The 25,124-nt window shown below is 42.5% G+C and overlaps 1 protein-coding gene across 1 annotated transcript in view; it reads left to right on the top strand.

Annotated features, from left to right (window-relative positions):
• The window catches only part of CENPF (centromere protein F), a 58,079-nt gene extending 36,248 nt beyond the window's left edge, over positions 1-21,831 (top strand). Inside the window, exons 13-20 of the mRNA XM_039249508.1 lie at positions 1,400-4,252; positions 6,228-6,380; positions 8,914-9,090; positions 9,437-9,598; positions 11,921-12,083; positions 13,306-13,780; positions 15,456-15,633; positions 20,850-21,831. Coding sequence (XP_039105439.1) covers positions 1,400-4,252; positions 6,228-6,380; positions 8,914-9,090; positions 9,437-9,598; positions 11,921-12,083; positions 13,306-13,780; positions 15,456-15,633; positions 20,850-21,050 — 4,362 coding nt within the window. The 3' untranslated portion in view covers positions 21,051-21,831. The remainder of the gene's footprint in view (positions 1-1,399; positions 4,253-6,227; positions 6,381-8,913; positions 9,091-9,436; positions 9,599-11,920; positions 12,084-13,305; positions 13,781-15,455; positions 15,634-20,849) is intronic.
• Positions 21,832-25,124: the final 3,293 nt, after the last annotated feature.

Genomic DNA, 25,124 nt, shown 5'->3' with positions numbered 1-25,124 from the left:
CTTTAAACAAAGCACAATTTTAGGAAAACAAGTAAACCTGATTGTGGGGCAATGGCGGTAGTGGGGGGAAGATGTCAATTTCTGTAGTGATTCCACTTAAACAAATATATGGGAAAACATATATGGAACATCTTAGTAAAGATGTTCTTAAAAGTCTCCTGGAGAAAATTAATATTATGGAGTCAGAAAGCCATCTTCAGGACTTATATGTGTTTTCACTCTTTGTGAGTTAATAAACCACACTTAAGTTTTATTTATTTATTTTTTTTAAATTTTTTTTAATGTTTTATTTATTTCTAAGAGAGAGAGAGAGACAGCGTGAGCAGGGGAGGGTCAGAGAGAGACGGAGTCACAGACTGAAACAGGCTCCAGGCTCTGAGCTGGCAGTCAGCACAGAGCCCGACGCGGGGCTCGAACCCACAAACTGCGAGATCATGACCTGAGCGAAAGTCGGACGCTTAACCGACTAAGCCACCCGGGTGCCCCTAAACCAGACTTAAGTTTTAAATTAGAGCTAATGGATGGCAATGTGGTAGGAGTTTTATATTTTCTCATCCTTTTCAAACTATTTTAATGATACAGAGTTAAAGCCATAAAACTCAATGCAGGAGTTTATGACATATTACTGAATAATTTTCTTAACAATTTAATGCAAATCTATAATTTGTTTTCAGTCATTTAAAGAGCCATCTCTTTCTTTACGGAATATGAAATTGTTTAGTCATATCTTCGTCCTTTCTAGTCTACCAGCTAGCCTAGTAATAGCCTACAGTTGACGAGTCTCACCTGAGTCCCTCAGTAAGGTGGGGAGGCCAGGTGGTGTGGTGGCAATCATAGTGGTCACAGCAACAGATCCCCATTTTACAGATGAGAAGAAGGTGAAGTCCAGACATGGGATTCATCCAAGAATATAGATAGTAAGTGCTGGCTCTGTGATTAAGTCCTTGGGCTGGGGAGCTGGTCATGAAACCCCTCAGTGAAGAATATCATACATTGTAAATACTGAAGATGGAAGCTGAACATTTTCTGAGGGATTTGTTAGCCTGTTGATAATCACAAAACTAAATTTTATATTTAGGCTACCAAGAATATTTCTAGCAAGAAACAAATTATGAAATTTAAATGTGTGGCAATTTAGATCAAATAACTGATCCAAAGGGCTTATCTTTATGCTAAATACCTTACCCAGTGCCTTGCCTGGGGAGAACACCCACTGAATGTTTGTTAAATTGCATTGGCTATTTGGATGGAGAGAGGAGAATGGGATGGGAAATAATGCCATTTGAAGAGCTGTGTGTTGCAGAGGCCAGAGGCCAGTTTCTTTAGGTAATAATGAAGCTTACTTATTCTATTTTTATTCCTTCTGAAAGATAAAATGAATTCTCTCTGTATATTACAGCTACAGGCTCTCCGGGGTGGAAACAGTAGCTGTGACATAAAAGAGTCAGAAGAATATACTTTGGAAACTAAAGAGAGCACACCGAAGCATGACGTTCATCAGATTTGTGAGAAGGGTGTTCGGCAGGACCTCAATCTAGAGATGGAGAAAATAGCTGAGGCATGTGCAGCCGGATTCACAGAATGGTCTAGAGAACAGTCTCCAGAAACCAGTTACAAGACCCCAGTAGAAGACAAAACCCCAGGCTGTTCAGAACACATTTCTCAATTGTCACTTTCTGACCCTAATGCTCTAGTACCTATCGATTTTCTGGAGAATCAGGTCACCATTCAGAATCTCCAGCTGCAGGTTAAAGAGACATCAGATGAGAATTTGAGGTTACTTCATGTCATAGAGGAACGTGACAAAAAAGTCGAAAGTTTGCTAAATGAAATAAAAGAGTTAGACTCAAAACTCGATTTACAAGAAGCACAGCTAACCACCAAGATGGAAGCATGTGCAGAATTAGAAAAAATAGTTGAGGAACTTAAGAAAGAGAAATCAAATTTCAGTGAAAGACTGGAATCCTTTCCTTGTGACAACCAGGAGTTACACCAGAGAACAGAGAGTTTGGAAGGCCTCAGTTCTAATTTAGAAGTAGGCGCAGATAAATTGTCACATGAAGTTATTGAAGATCATGTAGCTAAGGTGAACAACAGCTGGAGAGAGCGATTTCTTGATGTGGAAAATGAGCTAAAGAGGATCAAATCTGAGAAAGGTAGCATCGAGCAACATGCCCTCTCTGTGGAAGCTGCCTTAGAGACAGTTCAGACAGAGAAGCTATATTTAGAACAAGATAATGAAAATAAGCTGAAAGTTATAGCCCGTCTTGAAGAAGAAATTTCTGTGGTCACCAGTGAGAGAAACCAGCTTCATGGAGAATTAGATACTTTGTCAAAAGAAAATAAAGAACTGGATCTATTGTCTGAAAGGATGAAGCAGAAAATACAAGGACTCGAGACTCATCCAGATGAATGTCTACAGCCTATTGACGAGACTGGAGTTGAGGTAAAGGACCAAACACAAGTCCTTCAGACATTGCCTTCCAATGTTAGTGAGCTGTTGGAAGAGAACACTTGTCTCCAGGAGCAGCTGCAGAGTTTGGAAAAGGACTCACAGGCCCTGTCTTTGGCAAAAAGTGAGTTGGAAATCAAAATCGAACAACTGAATAAAGAGAAAGAATCACTTGCAAGGGAATCTGAAAGCTTGCAGACCAGACTGAATGAATTGGAACATGAAAAGCTGACCGTCGCCAAGTCCTTGGAAAATGCACTGATGGAGAAAGGTGAGGTTGCGGTGAGGCTGAGCTCAACGCAGGAGGAAGTGCACCAGCTTAGAAAAGGCATCGAGAAGCTGAGGGTCCGCATCGAAGCTGATGAAAAGAAGCAACTTCACGTCTTGGAGAAACTGAGAGAGAGCGAACGTAAGACTGATTCACTTCAGGATAAAGTCGAAAACCTTGAGAGAGAACTGCAGATGTCTGAGGAAAACCAAGAGCTGGTGATTCTTGATGCCGAGAATTCTAAAATGGAGGTGGAGACCCTAAGGACACAAATGGAATTGGTGACCAAAAGCCTGAAAGATTTGGAAGTAGACCTTGCCACAGTGAGGTTCGAAAAAGAAAATCTGATGAAACAACTACAAGAAAAAGAGGGTCAAGTATCTGAATTAGACACGTTACTCTCTTCATGCAAAAGTCTATTAGAAGAAAAGGAGAAAGAAAAAATAGAGTTGAAAGAAGAATCCAAAGCTGCACTGGAGATGCTCCAGACACAGCTGAAAGAGCTAAACGAGGAAGTTGCAGTCTTGTGTGATGACCAAGAAATCCAGAAGGTCAAAGAACAGAATCTGGACTCCTCGGTGCCAGAAATACATCAGCTGAGAAACAGCGTTGCAAAGCTGAAAGTCCGCCTCGAAGCCAATGAAAAGGAGCAGCTCCAGGTCTTAGGGAAACTGAAGGAAAGTGTGCATCACACCGACTTGCTTAAGAGTAGAGTGGAGAGCCTGGAAAGAGAGCTAGAGCTATCAGGGAAAGACCAGGAGCGTGTGGTTCTGGAAGCTGAGAATTCCAAAGCAGAGGTAGGGACCCTAAAAGCCAAAATAGAGGAGATGGCCCAAAATCTGAGAGATTTGGAATCAGATCTGGTCCATCTGAGGTCAGAAAAAGAAAACGTGACCAAAGAGTTACAGAAAGAGCAAGGACGGGTATCTGAATTAGAAACACTCAATTCTTCATTTGAAAATCTATTGCAAGAAAAAGAGCAAGAAAAAGTACAGATGAGAGAAGACTCTAAGATGGCAGTGGAAACGCTTCAAACACAATTAAAGGAGCTAACTGAGAAAGTGGCAGCCTTGTGTCATGACCAAGACACCTGGAAGGCCCAAGAACAGAATCTGAGCCTCCAGGTAGATGCTCTTGAACATGAGAAGGCTCAGTTGCTACAAGGCCTTGACGAGGTCAAGAGCAATTACATTAATTTGCAGTCTTCTGCCAACAGCCTCATTCAACAGGTAGAAGATGGCCAACGGAAGCTGGAGAAGAAGGATGAAGAAATCAGCATTCTGAAATATCAGATCTGGGACCGAGAACAGCTCATCTCTAAACTGTCGCAGGCGGAAGGAGAACAGCAACTTTGGAAGAAGCAAAAAGGGGACCTGGAAAATGTGATGGTGGACTTGGAGCAGAGGGTCCAGGTGCTGCGATCCAAAAATGACACTTTGCAGGACACCCTAGAAACACTGCAGAATTCTTACAGGGATCTGGAGAAAGAGCTCGAGCTGACAAAAATGGAAAACGTGTCCTTTGTTGAAAAAGTAAGTGGCTTAATCTGGCTACATATGAATATATACCCATGAGGGAGGGAGACTGCTGTGTAGACAGTCTGTCCTCCTGGACAGTGTTTATAGTATTGGATCTGACTCTCTAAGAGTTTTTATGTTTGTAGGGCCTTGAACTCTGGGGACACTGAATTGGCTCCAGCAGTAGTGACTCTTGGCTTTCGCACACAGTTACATGGGACACGTCTGGGGATTAGCCCAGCTTTTCTGTGTGGCACCTGGACTCGGGAGAAGCTTGGGGTTAGGCATAGTTCTGCTTCTGATTATAGTTCTCTTTCTTAGGGTACATCAGAGGACTAGCTTCCCAGTACCCGGCTGGGAGGTATTGCCAAGGAGACTATAACTAATACTAGTTAGGCCCCTGCCCTGCCTTTTTGCCTTTACGAGAAAGTATTATTAAGGGTCCTGATAGGGGCTCCTGGGTGGCTCAGTCGATTAAGCATCTGACTTTGGCTCAGGTCATGATCTCATGGTTCACGGGTTCGAGTCAACGTCAGGCTCTGTGCTGACGGCTAGCTCAGAGCCTGGAGCCTATTTCAGATTCTGTGTCTCCCTCTTTCTCTGACCCTCCCATGCCCATGCTGTCCTTCTCAGAAATAAATAAAACATGGGGCGCCTGGGTGGCTTAGTCGGTTTAGTGTCCGACTTTCTCTTAGGTCATGATCTCGCGGTTTGTGGGTTCGAGCCCCGCGTCGGGCTCTGTGCTGACTGCCAGCTCAGAGCCTGGAGCCTTTTTCAGATTCTGTATCTCCCTCTCTCTCTGACCCTCCCCTGCTCACGCTGTCTCTCTCTCTCTCTCTCTCTCTCTCTCTCTCTCTCCTAGAAATAAATAAAAATTAAAAAAAAAAATAAAAGAAAGAAAGAAAACATTAAGAAAATTTAAAAAATAATAATAAAGGTCCTGATAGAGGGGCGCCTGGGTGGCTCAGTCGTTAAGCGTCATTATCTCGCAGCTCCTGAGCTTGAGCCCCGCATCGGGCTCTGTGCTGACAGCTCAGAGCCTGGAGCCTGCTTCAGATTCTGTGTCCTTCTCTCGCACTGCCCCTCCCCCACTCATGCTCTGTCTCTCTCTCAAGAATAAATAAACATTAAAAATAAGTTTAAAAAAAAAGAAAGGTACTGATATAATTGTAATGAACAGAACCCACATGCCTCCCAGGGTATGTCTGGGGGATTTATGCTTTCAGCCTCTCTTATATCTTATCTTTGTGCAATCTGCTGTTTTGTTAGCTGATGGCTAAAGGGGAAATCTGCTACCAGGGGGCTCAATTATTAATGAAAAATTAAGGTTTTGCCCTCTAGGCTCACTTACTGATCTAGGAAAGTGGTTGCTTCAAATTCAGTTTTTATTGGACAAATATTAAAGGTAAAAAGGAGTGTCCAAAAAATGGAATCAATCGTGACTCTGTAAGATTCTTCCGAAATTTCAAGTTTTGATACAGCTTGCAAGAGATAGCAGTTATGATAGAGATAATTTGGCAAATTCTGCCAGGCTGTTTCAACACTGAGGGGCAAGTGCAAACGACAGGGATTTAACTCATTTTAGCTAATCATAGGCATGTTTCTTGAAGATTAGTGTGGCATCGGAGGATTAGTGCAGATCCCAGGACTGATAAAAATATAAGACACTACCTCATACAATGGTCCCTAATGTTGACGTTTAATACAAATTAATACCCTCAAGAAGGATTGTGAAACTTAGTAATATTATCTTTCGTTGTCATTGCTCTCCTTATTGCTGTCTTTTTATTAAATCCTGGCTGAGAAGAAAAGGTAAGCTTGCCAGTGGGTTTTAAGGAAGGTAGTTGAGTGGATTAGTAGAGAGAGGATTAGCCAGGTTCCATTTTGTTATTGAAGGTAAAAGGGAATGTTATGATGTGCTATATCAGAGTGATTAATTTGAGCCAAACCAACAACCCAAAGCAGATCCTAATGAAAGATGAAATTTCAGGTAAACACAATGACTGAGAAGGAAACTGAGCTGCAGAGGGAAATGAACGAGATGGCCCAGAAAACAGCAGAGTTGAAAGAAGAATTTATCGCGGAGAAAAATAGGCTGACTCAAGAATTAACTATAATGTCGGAAGAAATAAAGAGCAGCCAGGTAAGTTTCTCTGTGACACGCTCACAATGCTCTGATCATTCGTTGTGCACACTCTTCCTCATTTGTTTTCCTAAGACCTGCAACATACTAAGCTCTTTTAGGTTTTGGAAAAAAGTAAGCTGGCATTCATGTCCTGATCAGTCTCGCAGTCCGTCATCTTCACCCTCCAGCCCTTGGCGGGGCCCAGGAGGAGCCCTGAGAGGCCCCGGAACACATGAAATTCCCGTCACAGAGCCCAAATATTTTCTCATAAAAGGCGACCCTTGTAACTACGTTAATTCACATCAGAAATAGATTTCATGCAGCTTTCAGCAGGTTTATCTGCTTTTCCAGCCTGCCTCGGATTAGGAGCCAGAATGTTGCTAGAGACAGATGCACCAATCTTGCTGAGAACTAAAAAGTAACAGAAAGTCAAAGTGAAATGTAAAGCTGGAGCAGTCTTGGGATGTTATTTTAGGGGAGGGTTAATGTGGCAGATTTATAGCATCTGGGTCGCCATTCCCCATGGCTGTTTCCACGGCAGACATTGCTGATTCAGTGCCCTCCGTTTCTCCTGAATCTCAACACTGAGCCCCAGGTCGCAGCCTCCGTGCACGCAGAGCTGGCAGATGCCGTGACACCTGTCTGCCAAACCTGGTTAAACGGTGAACACTCGTATATTTCATCCCCAGGTAGTGCTTAGAAAAGGGGAACAGAACAATGTTATGATTATGACCCTGAACAATCAGAAGGGGTTGAAAGGATGTTTTTAACAGCCCGTATGAGGAGTTGGGGAAATTTGTACTTTAAATACGGTATTTAATCTAAAGTACAGTTGTTAATCTAAACCTTTTCTAAATTGAAAAAGTTTGGCATTTAATCTCAGTAGTTGACTCATGGAACTTTCTGGCAATGCTGCGTGGAAGGAGTCTGTACGAATGCTATTTGAGTGCTGCACCTGCTGGAATTTCCTTTGGTACTGAAGCAGCTTGGGAGGATCCCCACTATATTGTTGTTTGAACCTAGTTTATAGGCTCTACTAAAAGGAAAAGCTAGGTGTGTGGCCTCAAGTCCATACCTATGAATGTGTCCATTTGTAGTGACTTTCTGCCTTCTGTAATTAATAAGTGCTCCTAAAGTCAGGGGGTTGAATGTTGAACCATAATGGCTGTGGTTCCTGTACTCACAGAGCTTACAGTCCAGATACACAATAAATCGTTAGATAGGGGATATGTAAGGCAATGGTAATCTGTCAAGTGCTATAAAGGAATCACACAAGACTCTTTCCTGCAGAACAGTTGAGAAGCGGGGGGTGTAGAGATCAACCTAATTTAGGTAGGGAGGTCAGAGAACGTTACCTGCACAACGAGGAGTCAGCCGTGAGAGGAACCGCACAGAGGAAGGAAACGTCTAAGGTCTAGTGAGCGGTGTAGCCACACTCTGAGGTTAGAAAAAGCTTTGTATTTTTTAGAAATTGAAAGGAGGCCATTGTGAAATAGAAAATGCTATGAAAAAAGACTAGAGAGGAAGGAAGGTAAGTGTCAACAATTTTAATAAAATCCAAATACGTAAGGCTGGAGTTTAAAGGGGAGGTTTAGGGTGGATACAGTAATTTGGCCAGTTCAGAATATAGGTAGTGCTGACAAATTATGGGAATTGTAGAAAATAAAGTTGGAGAAGAGAAGGCAGTTTGGGGCTGAGCCCAGAGACCTGGGCTCGCGAGGTGAGAGGAGGAGGAGCCCGCAGAGAAAAGGAGGAATTGTTGAGGCCAGGGTCGTGTCTGTCCTGCCAGCGAGGAGTGGAGGCTGCCTCGGAGCATCACGTGGGGTGGAGCGTGCTCCTTGGATTTGCAACATGGAGGTTGACAAGGCCATGAAGAGCGATTTGAGGAAGAGGTGGGACGAGCCCAGGCTGGAGGGATTGAGGCGTAAATGGAGATGAAGTGGACGCAGCATGTGTAGAATCACGTGTACACACAGTCGTTTGGGATCAGGGACGGAGAACCCAGGTGCCGCCAGTGCTGGAGTTTTGCGTGTGTCACACAGTGAAGGGACAGAGGGGCAAAAGAGGGGAGGGCACCTGGAAGGAAATTCTCACCGTGAGAGAACATGGAATTGAAGCAGGTCAAGGAGGAGCACATAAGTCTGGGGGTGAGGTAGCTCGTGTGTCAAGGTGGGAATGGCAGGGTTCTGGTCACAAGGTCAACGGCTTACTGCAGCGGAAGCACTTAAGAAAGTGATCTTGGAAGCCTGGGAGGGTACCATCCAGGGTGGTTGAGCTAAAGTTGGGTTCTCAGGGATTCTGTGCTCCCTGTGGATGTGACCCTGTGGGTGGTCGGGCTGGAGCAGAAGAAATTGCCGTTGCAGGTAAATTCACAGTTTAAAGTGAATGCGTCACTTTAAATAGGGTTGTACTGCTATTCTATAAAGATTTTGTCTGATCTGTAAATTCTTTTTTCTTTTTTCTCTTTTTCATTTCAGTACTCAATATTTCCTAAAGCTCTATCTCCAGCTTCCTAATTATTTTCGCATGATTTTATTACTTTTCTCATTAGGGTCAATTGACAGAGCTCATGCTAGAAAATAGTGAATTGAAGAAGAATTTGGATTGCGCACATAAGGACCAGATGGAAAAAGAAGAGAAAACGAGAGAAGAAATAGCTGAGTATCAGCTCCGGCTTCAGGAAGCTGAAAAGAAACACCAGGCTTTGCTTCTGGATACAAACAGACAGGTAAAAACATGGCTTTTGGTTCCTGGAGGTGCTGGGGGTGGTGCGTTGACCGTTGACCATAGTCATGAGGCATGTTTTGCAAGAAGGTCCGTGATGCGCTTATTACACAATACAGTTTTATGAAGGGTCCCCATCATATTACCTCCACTGTCTTCTCCAGATACCATCTGGGTCTTATTTTACAACCTGAGTTTTTAAAACCTGTTTCTATCTTGGAATAGAACAATAGGAGAATCCCGAGGACTATTTGAAACGGCCCTGGGGACAGCAATTTTCTTTTTCGTTTGTTTTCCTTATAATTTTTTTAAGCTGAGCCTCCTGGCTAAGGTGACGTTTTCTGCCCTAGTACGAAATGGAAATCCAGACCTACCAAGAGAAGCTGACTTCTAACGAAGAAAGTCTATGCTCGCAGAAGGCAGAGATGGAACTCTTGAAGTCCAGTAAAGAAGAACTCAATAATTCTTTGAAAGCTACAACTCAGCTGTTAGAAGAATTGAAGAAAACCAAGGTATGTTCATTTTTCATTACCTTCATGAGGATAATGGTTGTTTTCATCGCATGGAACTAATGCTTTCCTCTTAATTGTTACGAGCATTTTTTTTGTAGTCAAAAATAAAAGCATCATTTTTCTACTGAGTTATTTTTATTTTTTTCCTAAACTTTACTTACTTTGAGAGAGAGAAAGTGCAAGTGGGGGAGAGACAGAGAAAGAGGAAGAGAGAGAATCCCAAGTAGGCTGCATGCTGTCAGCGCAGAGCCTGATGCAGGGCCTGAACCCACGAACTGTGAAAACCTAAGCTAAACTCAAGAGTTGGATGCTTAATCGACTGAGCAAACCAGTCTCCCTGCTGAGTTATTTTTAAAACTCAGTGGCTGGTCTGCAGTCTCACAGCTCGGATACACTGTATGCATCGCTCAGTGAATCATCTCAAACTAGAGGATGGTAAGGACTTTCCCGAGGTAGATATGAAGTTTGAGGTGATAGCAGATCTGGGCAGGCCTCTCCAGCTGTAGATAGTATTCTGGTGGGTAATTCCAAAGTCTTGCTTGACTGGTCTCCAAGTTCACTGCCGTCACCAAACCACTTTTCCTGTGGCTCGTGGGGAGATCAAGGTGTGCCCCAGCACTTGGTCACACACACGTGTGAGTCCTTTCTCCTCTTACTCTCCAGGCAAGGTTCCTTTAGAAAAAAACCAAGGCAACCCAGTAGTACCAGGTTGTTCAATTATAGGTGGTGCTACAGTAATCCTACTTGGAAAGTGCGGCTGTTTGATTCCTATAGATATTGTTCATAAGATGAATACAATCCAGGATGTGTAATAATGAACGTGGAAGATAAATATCTGCAAAGGTCTTTACTCAAAAGTGGGTAAAAATTGTGACATCGTATATTGAATACAGTCGAACAGAAAAGTAGGTGTAAAGTTAAGCTTGGCCCTCTTAATTCTCAAGGTGAAGGAAATACTGATAAAATACAACCTAATAAAAGTCACAATAATATTAACAGTCAAAAACACTCTGCTACTACAAAATGAGACATATTTAATAATAGAAGAGCTTCAGGTTTACTTTTTATTTACTCACTTTCTTCCTTTTAAAAAAATGGAGGTAAAATTGGTATATGGTGAGGTATTAGTTTCAGGTGTGCTTTCTAAAGCCTGTCTAATCTTTGACAGTTCTACTGTGGAGAATGTCTGTATATACACACCATGTACAAAATGGCTCCTTGTTGAGCCTATTCAGATGCATTTAATTTTAATGAGGTGCCAGTTAATGAGCACTACTGAAATGGAATTAAATGGGTGTGTAATCCAGTGATAGTTGGAATCAGAAATAGAAAATTCTGGAAGTGAAGATTTACTGCAACACCGCTAATACATTATTTTGAGATGAAATAATATACCAAGAATGAAATCTACATGCAACATGAAATGGATGCTCAAGTTCTTTTTTTTTTTTTTTTTAATAATTTGGTCTGCCTTTGTATGTTCATGATCTCTTATTGGAAACTCTTGAAGCTAGCTTGTTGTAAAAGTCTTGCATTTTTTAGGTATTACATAATACAGTGCATGTTACGGACTATCCAAGCAGGGTCTGGGATAATACTTCATAATCAGATTCATATTTCTGCAACAAAATGTATGACTATTCTCACAAGGTGGGATAAAGAAAGACTATATATAAGTACCTTCGTATCTGTTCAGGTCAAATTTTTCCTCTGAATCATTGTCAGAGCTTGTTTTTTTTGGAATTTGCAGATGTGGTGAGGGAACCGTGAACTATATACTTGTGAGAAGGGTGTCGTGTCATCATTCTCCTACCATTCTCTTTCTGTTCAAGCACGTGTAGAATTTAAATTTGTATTGTGAGCCGTAATATTCTTCGGCTTTCACTTGGTGTCACCAAAACAAATGCACCTTGGGGTATTAAAATTGTCCACAGCACGGACTACAGGTGGAAACACAATTCTATCCTTGAGAATTTTTGACCCACCAAGAGTATGTCCATGTATCTCCCACCCTAAACCCCCGGGTGTGATTCCCTGGCATTGGACAAACCCAGTCGTGGGCTCCTTCATTGAGCAACATCTTAGGAACCAAAATTTCTGCTTGCTGATACTCAGAAAGTGACAAAACCACAGTGTCTACTGGGAATACCTAGGAAACCGAGTAGGGAAGATGAGTTCTTTTATGCATCTTCAGATGTTTTATTTTGAACATCATAATTCTTAAATTTATAATATAGGATTCTTAATTATATCTCATGATTATTTTCCCGTAAACTCATAGGAAGAAATGCAAAGTTTTAAATTCAAGGTTTTGTTCTATAGGAGGAGAGTGTAAAATATGCAAATCAGTTGAAGAAGGAAAACGAACGTGCTCAGGGGAAAATTAAATTGTTGATCAAATCCTGTAAACAGCTGGAAGAGGAAAAGGAGATGTTGCAGAAAGAGCTGTGTCACCTTGAAGGCACACAAGAGAAACAGAAAACAGGTAGGCGTTAACTGAGCACGTCCATGAGCCCAGACTCTTCCACTCGTGAAGTCCTACACGTGTGTGGTGTCGGCAGACACGTGTTTTCAGTGCTCCATCCTGTACCGTGTGCTCGTTTTCAGCGGTTCCCATTTTCCAGTTTTTGAATTTTGTGCTCAGCTTGGGGTCACAGGGTTAATAGGATTCAGAACAAAGTCTACATATTGAAATAGAATTACTGCATTTTCTGTTCTATAAAACACAAAAGACTGGCAGCACTTTTTGCTAATGAGCTGTTGCAAGAAGAGTTTTTTCATGTGCATGTCCTTTTATGTAGTTACTACGTCAGAGGCAGCTTGGCCTTCTGAGCTGGCATTGGTGATTCATCAACAGCTGGTTCTGGTTGACCTTGGCCCATCCTTGTGGGTCACTGAGTGGAAGGCTTAAGGGGCTTTATGTTTGGGTGTGGAGGTAAAATAAAAAAATGGCGACTGTACTTAGCACTTTTCTCCACTCATGGCTTCAGAGCAGAATACTCTGACGGTGCGGAAAGATGATGGCGAGCATAGTATGAGGTGAGGGGCCCTTTTGGACCATAGCTTCACAGGGACGGTCAGTGTCCTTTGCTGCTGAGAAGAGTACTTGGAGTATATTGTGGATCCAGAGAGTTTTTCCAATAGGTTCAATGCTAACCGTGGCAGCTACAAGTTAACCAAAATTCCCACCTTTGAAGCACCTGCCAAGCACTTGTCCATCAGAGCCTCCATTGCTTTTTAAAAAAAAAAAAAAAAAAAGGCTGTTTTGAACATGCCTTGTTACTGATCCGCCTCTGGTTCCCAAAGCCAGTACAACAGACTTCATATTCTTTACCAGTTTTTATTGTTCATTCTCTTATGATGGAAAGAACAGGCGGGTGAAAATTGGGGATGCGCTGGATTGACTCCTCTTGTCTCGTACGAACTACAAGGAAGTTTGTTGGGTTGGCTGGAATACAAGTTTGAGATTTTGATGGGTTTTATTTAAGCTAGCCTAATGAATGTCCTGTAATCTACTAGATGATGTACATTGATAGGATCCCTCCCAACAAGCGTTGTTTGAACTGTGAGAACATCTATAGATACGCTTCCCTCACCTTCTCTAAAAGAAAATCAAAGGACAAGTCTAAGGTCGTCTGCTTTATGATGCCCAGTGTTAATGAGAGAAGCATCACGTGACGTGCAGTGTGTCACTTTATTTTTGACAGGTGCTGCTGTGGATTCTAATGTCGAGGAATTAATGGCTGAGATAAAAGAATTGAAAGAAACTCTTGAGGAGAAAAACAAGGAAGCCGATGAATACTTGGACAAGTATTGTTCCCTGCTCATCAGCCACGAGAAGTTGGAGAAAGCCAAAGAGATGTTGGAGACACAAGTTGCTCGTCTGAGTTCACGGTCTAAACTTAACCTCCAGGGTTCTCCTTTGCTAAATGCAGCTGTTCCAGAATCCTCTCCAGCCCCTTCTGCTACCGAAAAGAAGTTATCATCCAGCCAAAACAAAGCTTCAGGCAAAAGGCAAAGGTCCACTGGGATTCAGGAAGATGGTGGGGGCACAGCACCTTCTACCCCCGAGACGTTTTCTAAAAAGAGCAGAAAAGCAGGCAAAAGTTCTCTTCACCCCTCAGAAGATGCCAGAGATGCTGAGTTTGAGCCAGAGGGACTTCCAGAAGTTGTAAAGAAAGGTATGCATCATTTAAAAGCAACATTATTTGTGTTCTTTTGAAATTCCAAATAACCCACATATGAAAAGACAGAGGCATTTATGTCTTAGCTCATTGCATGACAGTACCGATTGGCCTTCAGAAGCAATAGTCCACCTGTAAATTGCTAAGGTATGTTTTGTTTTGTTTACTCCTGCATGAGGAAAGGACTAGGGTCTAATTACGTTACAGCACACAATGTGCTAATAGATGTGAGGAATGACTATTCAAAACCTGTTCGCAATTTAATATTTCTGGGCTGAAAATTCCCCAGATCAAGGGCACTCTTCAGGCTTTTTTTTTTTTCCTCTGTGAGTCCACGTCTCATCCAAGTTGGAGGTGAGCTGGGGGATATGCCCCTTGACCAGAGCTACTTAGCACTTGGGTCTTTTTATTTAAACCCGGTGATCCTCGAAGGGTGGGCCAGGGACTGGGGCCAGCCAGGAACCAAGTGTTAATGGTCCATGATACACAGACACACAAAAAGTAGTGTTCAGAAATCAGTAGTAGGAGGTTAGAAATTTTCAGAGCAATTGGACATTGTTGCCACATGCAGGCACATCATGAGTTCTCTGTTGGCTCATCCTTACTTGGTTATATAAAGGTATCATTCCGCAGTACGTTGGAAATTACTCCCCACCCCTTTCCCTCAAAAAATATCAACACTAATTCTTTGCCCTAGATGATTTGAGGAACCCCGTTCTGAGTAACTCTGGCTGTCAGGAAATCTGACCCCCAAATAGTTCTATCTTTCTCATTGCTGTTTTTTATTTGTAGTGAAAGGGTTAAAAATAAAAACAAATGTTGCTTTAGTTAGCCATTAACGCAGGGAGTGTGCCAAGCCCATTGGGACTGAGTTCCTCCAGTCACGTCCATTCCCACTATGGGGAATACCCCCCATCTGTGAGCAGACGGTGAAATCACTCCTCTACCTGGTCGACTGTCTCCTCCCACCCGGTCCCTGCGTGACAGTGGGCACTGGTGCACCGGTGGCTCTTACCATTTTACCTTCTCTTGTTTTAAGCAAAAGCTGGCCTTTTTCTTTTTTCCCTTCCTTCCTTTCCATTTTATCCCCCTTTTTGTCTCCAGTCCAAATGTTACGGGAAGGCTTGCTGGTGTGTCTCTCAGATCTTATGGGGCGCTTGGGTGGCTCAGTTGGTTAAGCGTCCAACTTTGGCTCAGGTCATGATCTCACAGTTGGTGGGTTCAAGCCCCGCATCAGGCTCTGTGCTGACAGCTCAGAGCCTAAGGCCTGTTTCAGGTTCTGTGTCTCCTTCTCTCTCTGCCCCTCCGCCACTCATGCACTGCCTCTGTCTCAAAAATAAGTAAACATTTAAAAAAAAAAAAGAAAAAGAAAGATCTTAGAGGAATGTGAACTAAGACTCCACATTAGAAGCAGAACAGGAAGCAGGAAATAAATTTTTAATGTTATTTTCCCTTCTTTTTCCATTGTGTTTTCCTGTGTCTGGGAAGAGAACCCCTGCCTGTTACTTAATTGATTTGGGGGCGCCCAGGGCAGCCGCAAAGTTAATCCAGTGGTCACTGTGGCCAGCAGAATGTGTTTTTGGAGTTACTCTTACATTTGTTAAAACTTCACCTGGTGCATGTCGTTCCCCTTATAGACAGAATTGGACCTAGCAATGTTGACAGTCCCCATTTTTTGCCGATATCCCAACAGGGAAGACGAGCCCATTTGTCCTTCGGAGAACCACCATGCCAACTCGGACCAGCCCCCGCCTTGCTGCCCAGAAGTTAGCACCGTCCCCTCTGAGCCTCAACAAAGAAAATCATCCTGAGCCCTCCAAACCAACAGCTGGTGGCAGCAGATCACAAAAGGTAAACCTCCGAGAACACGTCCCCAGCCTTCCACACCCAGGCAGTTACAGTGCTTTCCGCGCAAGGGTCTGACCCTGTGCCCTGCTGACTCAGGAGCTCTTTAAAGTCTGGCCTTCTCCACGCACAAGAAGTAAGCCAGTCCTGAGGACAGTAGTGAGCGGACCAGGGGACAAACATCACGTTATCCTGCAGCTGCAGTTCCAACCTTGATCCGACAGGCCCCTTACAGTTTGACAGAAGGTGGTAAATAATGAGAAACTGGAGATGAGAACGCAAAGGATTCATAAGCAAGGTTCAAGCTGTACATTAAAGGAATGGAAAAGGTAGTCTTTCTTTTGACCACAGACGTGGATCATACTTGTTTCACACTTTTTCCCTCCAACCCATTGCCCCCGCCCCCAGTTGCCAATTCTTTTTTTTTTTCTTTCTTGATTACTCCTTTACTTTACAAAACGGAAATATTTCAGTAGACACCTAAAGAAAGGGACCCTGTTGACACATTTGTCTATTTTGATTGTTGAGGGTAGGGTGATGATCTTAGTGACCTCTATGCACCTGGCAAATAGCCCAGTAAATGTTATTTAAAGCATCAAGAATATTCACTTTGCAGAACTTTGTTCCATTATTCTGTAAGGCATACTAGCACTTATGTATGCAAAGTGTATGCATTTTATAGCACTCATGGTAAGTTGTATGAGAGAAGAAAGAAAGTAAGGTTCACAAAGATCTAACCTGCCCAGGGTTAACACTTACTGTCTCTCACCTCCACAGTCTTGCTCTTTTCCCCAGTGCAACTCAAAAATGCGGTCACAGGGACATTGTTGGAAGTTGCTAGAATAGCTCCAAGAATTCTAAAAGTTTGGGGCTTTTGTTTGATCGCTTGCTTGTTGGAGTCCAAGTAACTATGCAGTGTGATTACCTTGACCCTGTCAACAAAGCTTTGAAAGTATAGGAACCCCTATTTGTGTCATGTAGTAATTCTTTACGTGACGAGGCTTACTCCTCATTAGGATTTTAGGTACCAGAATACAAAGACATTGGTGATTAGTTGCATCAAAACAAGAACATATTTGTAAATGTTACATTGATGTTTAAGAGCTGGAAGCCTTAAGGAATGAATACCTGGTATTCAGTTTTTTCATAACTTACATACTAATAAAATTTTATCAATTCCGAGGTGAGGAAGAAAGGTCTGGGATTTTCTTTTACTCATCAAAATGGACCCAGCCCCCCTGGCCCTTCTCTCTTTCTTTCTTTTTCTCACACATTCACTTTGGGATCTACCTTTTGAATGCTGGGAACAACAGAACACTGAAGAGGGTACTGGAGTAGGTCTTGACATTCCAGTGACCATAAGAACAGCTTCTTTTCCATAAAGTACCCTGTGCCCATGAGCTTGACCAGAGCTTTCGAGCACTTGACAAGTCCTGACCTGCAGTACAGGTTTGGGCTCTGGGTGGGCTGTGCCATATCCTTAGTCTGGGAGCCCCTCCTCACTCCTCCATACTTGCCAATATCCATTCCTGCTTCTCTCGCACCTTTGGCGATCAAATGAAGTATTTATTTGTCTGGCTCTCATAAACCAGAAACTCTCTTTCTCTCTCTTTTTTTTGTTTATTTAGTTTTGAGAGAGAGACAGAGCGTGAGCAGGGGAGGGGTGGAGAGGAAGGGAGACTCAGAATCCAAAGCAGCCCCCGGGCTCTGAGCTGTCACCACAGAGGTCGGACGTGTGGCTCAAACCCACGAACTGTGAGATCATGACCTGAGCCGAAGTTGGACGTTTAACTGACTGACCCATCAAGGCGCCCCTCTTAAAACAGAAAATCTTGACACATACGTAGTGCCCTGTACTTTCACTGTTTTACTGTGGCTCACTTGATCGTAAGTACTTGCTACATATGTGCCTATCTGAGTTGCAGTAGGAGGTTCCTCACTGGAATTATGGCTTACCTGCATCCTCAAGTCTAATACAGTGTCTGACATTGACCAGATTGTTTATTGAATGACTGGAGCTGTTATGTTGTCCTGAAGTGATTACAATAATAGATGTTTAGACGCATGTTAGGAAATCGTCTCATGAAATCGCCACATGGGTCATTTATTTTCTTCTTTTATGAGGAATTGACAGCAAAGCAGTTTACATGTGGTGTTCAGGCTTTTTATCTAGGAACAAGAGCTTTGCACACTAGGGGGCCTGCTTTCCACGCTGCTGTTGAGCCTGCTGGGTACAGAGCAATAACCATGGTTTCCTGCAGAGTCGTGTTCAATGCATGGGCTACAGGCTGCAGTAGGTGCCGGCGGTTATGAATCGCTAAGCAATTCTGTGCACTTGTGCAAATGAATGGGAGTGGTTCCTCTTAAGAGGCGGTTATAGGAGACTTCATGGTTAGATGCAAACTCTTCAAAACCCAGCCTATGGGTTTTTAATTTAATTCAGCATTTTCTCAGTTGCCTTGTAAAAATGCTTGCCTCATCTGTTAAGGGTATTTCATCATTCAGTTTGAATGAATAGAGCCAAGGTATCTTTTCTTAAAGCAGTTGCTTAGAAACTAGGGATTATGAGCCCTTGCCTGAAGTGGCTGGCTGAGGTCTGAGACAGACCATTCCCTAGGTCATTCAGCAGGACCTTTAGTGACATCTGTCAGGACCGTTAGGGACATCTGTCAGGTTTAGTGCAAAGTAGGTGACGATCATTCTCTGATATGTCTCTGGGTTGAATAAGCCCAGGAGCTCCTTGCTTGCTGGGGATAAGCCAGTCGTGATTGTAGACTTGAGCTGAACCTGGGGTTGGTGGTCAGTGGCAGAGGACCCACCCCTCAATGGTAGAGGATGTTGGTGATGCCATCACCACAGCGTCAGTCAGCAGTATAGTGGGGCCTTGCCTTTCTTCCTGTGAATGAGGTTCATTTTCACTGAGCCCTGCGTGTCCGTGTCCTCGCCCTCTGTCCTCTGTGGCTGCTGACATAGTTTGTAAGATAGTCAGCGCTGGGGTGCACTTAATAGTTTAAATACTTGGTGAGTTAGACCTCATCTACTTATATAGACAAGTCTGAGGCCAACTCACCAACGTGAGGATCAACTTCACAGACTATACTTTCCTCAGTTCAGCATCAGAGAAATTGAGTCTAGAGGAAGAACCCAAAGGGTGGACTTGGGCTATTTAATTGGGAGTAAAAAGAGTTTTACTGGGCACCTGGGTGGCTCCGTCAGTTAAGCATCCGGCTTCAGTTCAGGTCATGATCTCACAGTTTGTGGGTTCGAGCCCTGTATCGGGCTCTGTGCTGACAGCTCAGAGCCTGGAACCTGCTTCGGATCCTGTGTCTCCTTCTCTCTCTGGCCCCACTCCACTCTCCCTCTCTCTGTCAAAAATAAATAAACATAAAAAAAAAGTTTTACTAACTCAAATATTCTTTTCCCAGTGTGAGGGATCCCTCTCTGTCTCTTTTTGTTTTAAACAGTGAATCTGAAGAGCTGACTTTTCTGCATCCGATGGGTTCAAGGGAAATGCCTGTCTTTTGTATCACTTTCTATTAAAAAAAAAAAAAAGTATCAGTAAAACTCTGTTTTTTTTCCTTCAACTTTCCATGGATGGTAATTTTCCACTAACTCCTGCTCCTTAGAGGCTGCTCTTTTTTACATGTCCTGCATTTAATCTGAGTTAGAGGCAAGCTTTCCAGGGATTTGATCTGTTGGCCAGATTTACTATGTTTTCTGTAATGAAAAGTACTTAGCTGCCTTTTAAGACCACATACTTCCTATGGAAAGAATATAAATGGGGAAATAATTTCCACTCTCTTACTCTTCAGATGGAGCTCGTGGAGTCCATCGCTGTCTGTCAGTAGCCTCTTCTTCCTGTGGATACCAAACATGAGTTGCCCTTGTGAAGAGTGCGCTTCCTCTTTTCTGTGTAAAAATCTCTCTCCTTTGGGGCGCCTGGGTGGCTTGGTCGGTTAAGCGTCCGACTTTCGCTTAGGTCATGATCTCGCGGTTGGTGGGTTCGAGCCCCGCGTTGGGCTCTGTGCTGACTGCCAGCTCAGAGCCTGGAGCCTGTTTCAGAGTCTGTGACTCCCTCTCTCTCTGACCCTCCCCTGCTCACGCTGTCTCTCTCTCTCTCTCTCCTAGAAATAAGTAAAACATTAAAAAAAATTAAAAAAAAAAAAAAGATCTCTCTCCTTGGAGCCTCCACTCCTGCCTTTAACTTTGGTTAAATGAAGCTTTTCTATGCTTCATCCATCCTGCTCCTCTTTCTCTTTTCTGATCCTGTATCTTGTCACAACTGTATAAACCTCAGGAAATCTTGACTATCAGCTACTCTGCCTCTTGTCTGCTTCTTAAAAGTTTCTCATTTCCTGAGATCCCTCTTTCTCTTAAAAGGCAGGACATCAGAAAGGGGATCTACTCTTTCTGGACTCTATTATTTATTCTACTATAATCCAAATTCAATATGGACTCAAAACAAAAATGTAAGGAGAATGTTAAAATGATATATGAGGAACACATTTGAGGGCTTTTAAATGTTGTAAATAGGGGCGCCTGGGTGGCTCAATCGGTTGAGTGCCTTACTCTTGATTTCGGCTCAGGTCACGCTCTCACGCTCATGGGATCAAGCCTCACATGGGGCACTGAATGTGGAAACTGTTTAAGGTCCTCTCTCTCCCTCAGCCCCTCCCCAGTTCACATGTGTGCACTCTCTCTGTCTCTCAAATTAAACACACACATCACACATACATATTGTAAATAAAGCTTCCTCCCTATGAAGGTAGTCTTACTCACTGGGATCATAGTAACTTGAATGATAACAGGGGCTCAATTGGGGTAAATAAAAGCTGATTTGGGTCATCACTTAGGCATATATTGAATGTTTGACAGGTGGTCAAGCATATTCTGGGTCCTAGGAGTACAGTGGTAAAGAGGACATAGGCTTGGCTCTTAAAAAGCTTACCTTCTGATCTGAGAATACTAGCTTTGGGAGTGAGCCTTTGGCCATCTGAGGTGTCAAGGAAAACTCGCAAGGTGACTTAACCGAGTTGATGTCCAATATCCTCCTTGTTTCTGTTAAGTGGGGCCTCTTCCCAGTGAAGAGGAAATACTGAAGCCATGTATAACACCTACAGAAGACTTAACTTGAAATGTGGTGACATAGCACTTTAATTTTTCATGTTGTAGGAATATGAATATGATTTAAACCTCTAACAAAGATGCTTTGTTTGTTACAGGTCAAGGTTGCTCAGCAAAGCCCAGTGGATTCCGGCGCCACCTTTCGAGAACCCACCAGGAGATCTCTCTCGGCCAGTAACCTTCCTGAGAGTTCAGCTGACAGCCCCAGGGAGGGCCTGAGGGCCAAGCGAGGCCGGCCTGCCCCCAGCCCGGAAGCCGTCCCAGAGTCCAAGAGCGGCGAGAATTGTAGGGTCCAGTAAAAGGGACCTTGTGTGGCATGACCTTGGAAGGTGGCAGTATTTGACTAGAAGGCAGTGTCCCTGCAGGGGCTTTTTGTTAGTCAGGGAGCACATTATCTGTGGGAAGAAAGCATTTCCTTATAAATCTAAATATATTGTACCCTTTAGTTCTCTCATGTAGCAGTATTGGAAATGTTTGGAAACACTGATCACCAATTCATCACTAATATTCTTCTGTATCATAAAGGATGCCGAATGAAGCGCTTTGGTACTATTATGCGTAAACGGCAAGCACTTTGTAACAACTTCCGTTTGTATGTGGATTTTACCCTAAGGGAATTCAAAATACATCTTCTACTTTCAAGGACCAACTCCCAGGAAAATGCAAACATTTGCGTTGTGGTATTTCCTATGTATAGCGTTAGGCATGAAATAGTTTTAGATCAAGAATTTGTTTTAGCCGAGTAAAATGAAGGAAAATCATGCACATGGTATACATATGTGGGTGTGTTCATCCTTATCTTCCAGTGTGTTTTCTAGATGTTTGCCAATGTAACCTGTACATACTTGTGTGTGGGGTGACAGGGGTTGTGTGTTTATTTCCAGCTGGCGTGGTCGTAGGCGCCTCCGGGATACGGTCGGTCAACATCTTCTGTCATTTGTACTGTTTCCTTTTCAGACTGATTTGTTGGAGTTCCTTAGTATATGTTCTCATCAGTAGTGATCTTGTATTAAAATAGAGCGTTTTTTGTCCTAATAAAAAAATCACTTTTGTCTTCTGTAAAAATGATTTCTAAATGTAAATGCGTTATGAACATCGGTACCGTGTCTCGCTGACTTCAACAGCCTCTTATACAAAGTAAAAGAGTCTTAACAAATGATAACTAGTATCATTAGCAAACATATTCAGTTATGTTAAAAGACGTAATTTGGAATGTGGGTCATAAAGATTATACAGGACTTCTATAGAAATAATGTGTCCAGCCAGTGGCTGGTACATTGTGTGTCCCCATTAAATTGTGTCAGCAAGGATATACAAATATGTGGTACTTTCCAGCTCCTTTACTGATGATAGGGTTTGAAAATCAGCAGGCATTATGAGCCATATCGAATCCCAACACTTTGGAACAAGCCCCTTTGTCTTTGAATCAAGGTAAAAAAAGTTTCCTAGGATGGGAGCTCATAAAAGATAATTTCCTCCTGGCTTTCCCTTCGGATTGATGTATAAACCTTGACAAATACTATCATTTATCTTTGGAAGGTAGCCTCTACTGTTTGGTAATGCTTCGGTAATATTAAGCTGCTTAGTATTCATCTACTGAAAGTGATATCTTGACTTTCCTCCTGTTTCTTCAGCTGTTGCTCGGGGTTGTGGTCTGGTGCACTATCCTTACCCATAAATCACCCCAAGGCTGCCATGCGCTCAAGGGCATGGCCCAGAGCAGACAATGCTGGGATCAGGCCATCGGCTTTGTTGGCTGTCTCTAGTTGGTGGAAGATTCCACTCAGTGGGTCTGGCTGGGCAGTTCCATGGGTCCTTGAGATCATCTTCCATCTTTTCCTAGGTGGACCATAGCTGCCTTGCTACAGGGGATACTTGGCATGCTTTCTGTTTTCATAATTGTGGAGAATTGTGCACAGTCATTATAAATGGGCAGCCAGGACATGAACTATTATTCTCCTAGAACTAGCAATACTCCTTATACCATGAGCTGAGCTGCATATAGGATGAAAAGTAAATACACCGCAGCTCCAACTCAGAGGTACTGGATAAGCCAGTTGAGTCACAAGTAAGATCCCGGCTGACAAATCATATAGAGAAACAGACCAACTCCAGAGATCCAGGAGTCAGATTCTCAATCTGCACAGTGAGGGGCTTGGTGGAGATGATGCTCTCATCTTGAATATTCTGTAGGAACTCAGCTGGCCCTTTGTTTTATGGGGAGTGATCAAGAGTCCAAAGGGACTGCATCTTTAATAAACAGGGAATAAAAGCTAACATTAAACTGTAGCCTGATTTCCTGAGGCACCCCTGCACCCCTGCATACATATTAACCTTTGAGGTTTATCTGTGGTTTTTCTCATTTGTCCCCAGGCTATTTATTTTGTCGGAACCATGAACTTTTCACAGGTTTCTTTGAATCCGGAAAGAAGCCAAGACAATTTGGAGTGCTGCTTAGAAAAGCTTGAGGACCAAAACTAGTAACCCACCTTCAGGTGGCACCATGTACCCAATGCCACCTGAGCTATGGCTTAACGGCTGAAAACACCATGTGGAAAATGCATTTTACATGTTGGCGCAAACCTTAACACTTTTATGAGGCAGACCTTGGGATCTCCAGATTATAGGCTGAGATTAAGAGACAGAACACATACATCCAAGGAGACCTTGTTTATAATAATAACGATGAGTCTTACAACAACCTTGCAAAAGCTGGGATTATCCTCATTGAATAAAAACCAAAATAGGCTCCAGGAGTTGAAATATTTCAACTTCAGTGTCGTGACTACGGAGCCCAATCTCTTGTGTAAATTGTGCCTCTACAGAGGCAGGCTGGTCCAGAATAATTCTGATAGCACAAATATTCAAGAGATAGAAGTAGCTTTTCCATCTTTTCTGTGCAGTGGAGATGTCCTTAAGTCTAAGATGATGACCTCTGATTTGTGTGACCTCATACTGCATTTTCAAAACTATAAAATGATGCTAGAGATTCATTTTAACCTCTGTAAATTGCAACCACTAACTTAATGCAGGAGCATTATTTATTTAAAATTAAGTGCTTTTAGAGAGTCTGTTTCGGAAAACTTTGAAATATCTAGACATTTATAAGGTTTTAAATACAAAAGTTTGGTATAATGCAAACATTAAAAGTGAAAAGTATCAGAATGCCTGAGCTTCCTGTGACCTTGGGCAAATTACTCAACTCACTGTGCCTCAGTTTCCTCTGATAAAATTGGGAATAACAATAATACCTCTTGAAATTGTCATGATGATTAAATCAACTTTTATATGTATGATTTTGCAAATAATAGAATGTTGGTTATTCTGTGTACAGATAATGACACATAATTTTTAAAAAATATTGCAACTTAAAATTGTTAGATAAATCTATCCAACACTACACACTAATTTCAGTTTAAGTTTTGCCTTATGAAATTCTCACCATTCTCAATGTCACTAATGCTTATTTTGCAAATGAGTATACCCGCTATAGATTTGTACATATCATTCAGTTACTGATCTTCCAAATTAATCATCCACTGCTTTGGGTTTTTCTTTGGCTCATTAAAAATACCCAAAGAAAACAATTTACTGCAATTTCAATTAAAAAATGAATTGTGTTGAAGTTTATATATAAATTCATTGTTTGGAACTCAGAATACATTTCCTTATGAAAACAACATTGTTGGAGCACCTGGGTGGCTCAGTCCATTAAGCGTCTGGCTTCAGCTCAGGTCATGATCTCACAGTTCATGGGTAGAAGCCCCGCGTTGGACTCTGCTGACAGCCAGCTCAGATCCTGGAGCCTGCTTCGGATTCTATGTCTCCCTCTCTCTCTGACCCTCCCCTGCTCACATTGTCTGTCTCTCTCTCTCAGAAATAAATAAAAAAACATTTAAAAAATTTTTTTTGAAAACACAATGTTGCAAAATGTGCCTAGATTCAACCTCAGTCCATTTAGCTCATAGTATGCTATTACATTTGTTTTAACTCTACAGAAACCACTCAACACATTGTTTTTCTGGAAATATATATATTTTAAACATCGGATTACCAAAAACTTATTTTTCTACCCTCAGCCATTTTCCAGTGTGACCCACTCGTCTCTTCCCCCAAATTTTGTGCTAGATGGAAATTGTCCAGTGATCTTGGGAGAGAGTAATGAGTGTGTAGATTTCTGTCCATGGCATTTCTAACAGCCGCTCCTCCTGGTATGAAAGGGGAAGTGATTGATAGCTTTTATGTCATTCTGACGCCACAGGCAAGGTGCATCTTGGGTAATGTTGATGTACTTATGTGTGTAAATGTAATAATTTGTTCTATTGATGTTTTAGAAAAATCACAAGGAAACACACATATCCCCAAACTTCATA

The sequence above is a fragment of the Hyaena hyaena genome, unplaced genomic scaffold, assembly GCF_003009895.1.
Source record: "Hyaena hyaena isolate Hyena2069 unplaced genomic scaffold, ASM300989v1 scaffold_339, whole genome shotgun sequence".
Classification (NCBI taxonomy): domain Eukaryota; kingdom Metazoa; phylum Chordata; class Mammalia; order Carnivora; family Hyaenidae; genus Hyaena; species Hyaena hyaena.
This window is presented reverse-complemented; position numbering and strand designations above follow the sequence as displayed.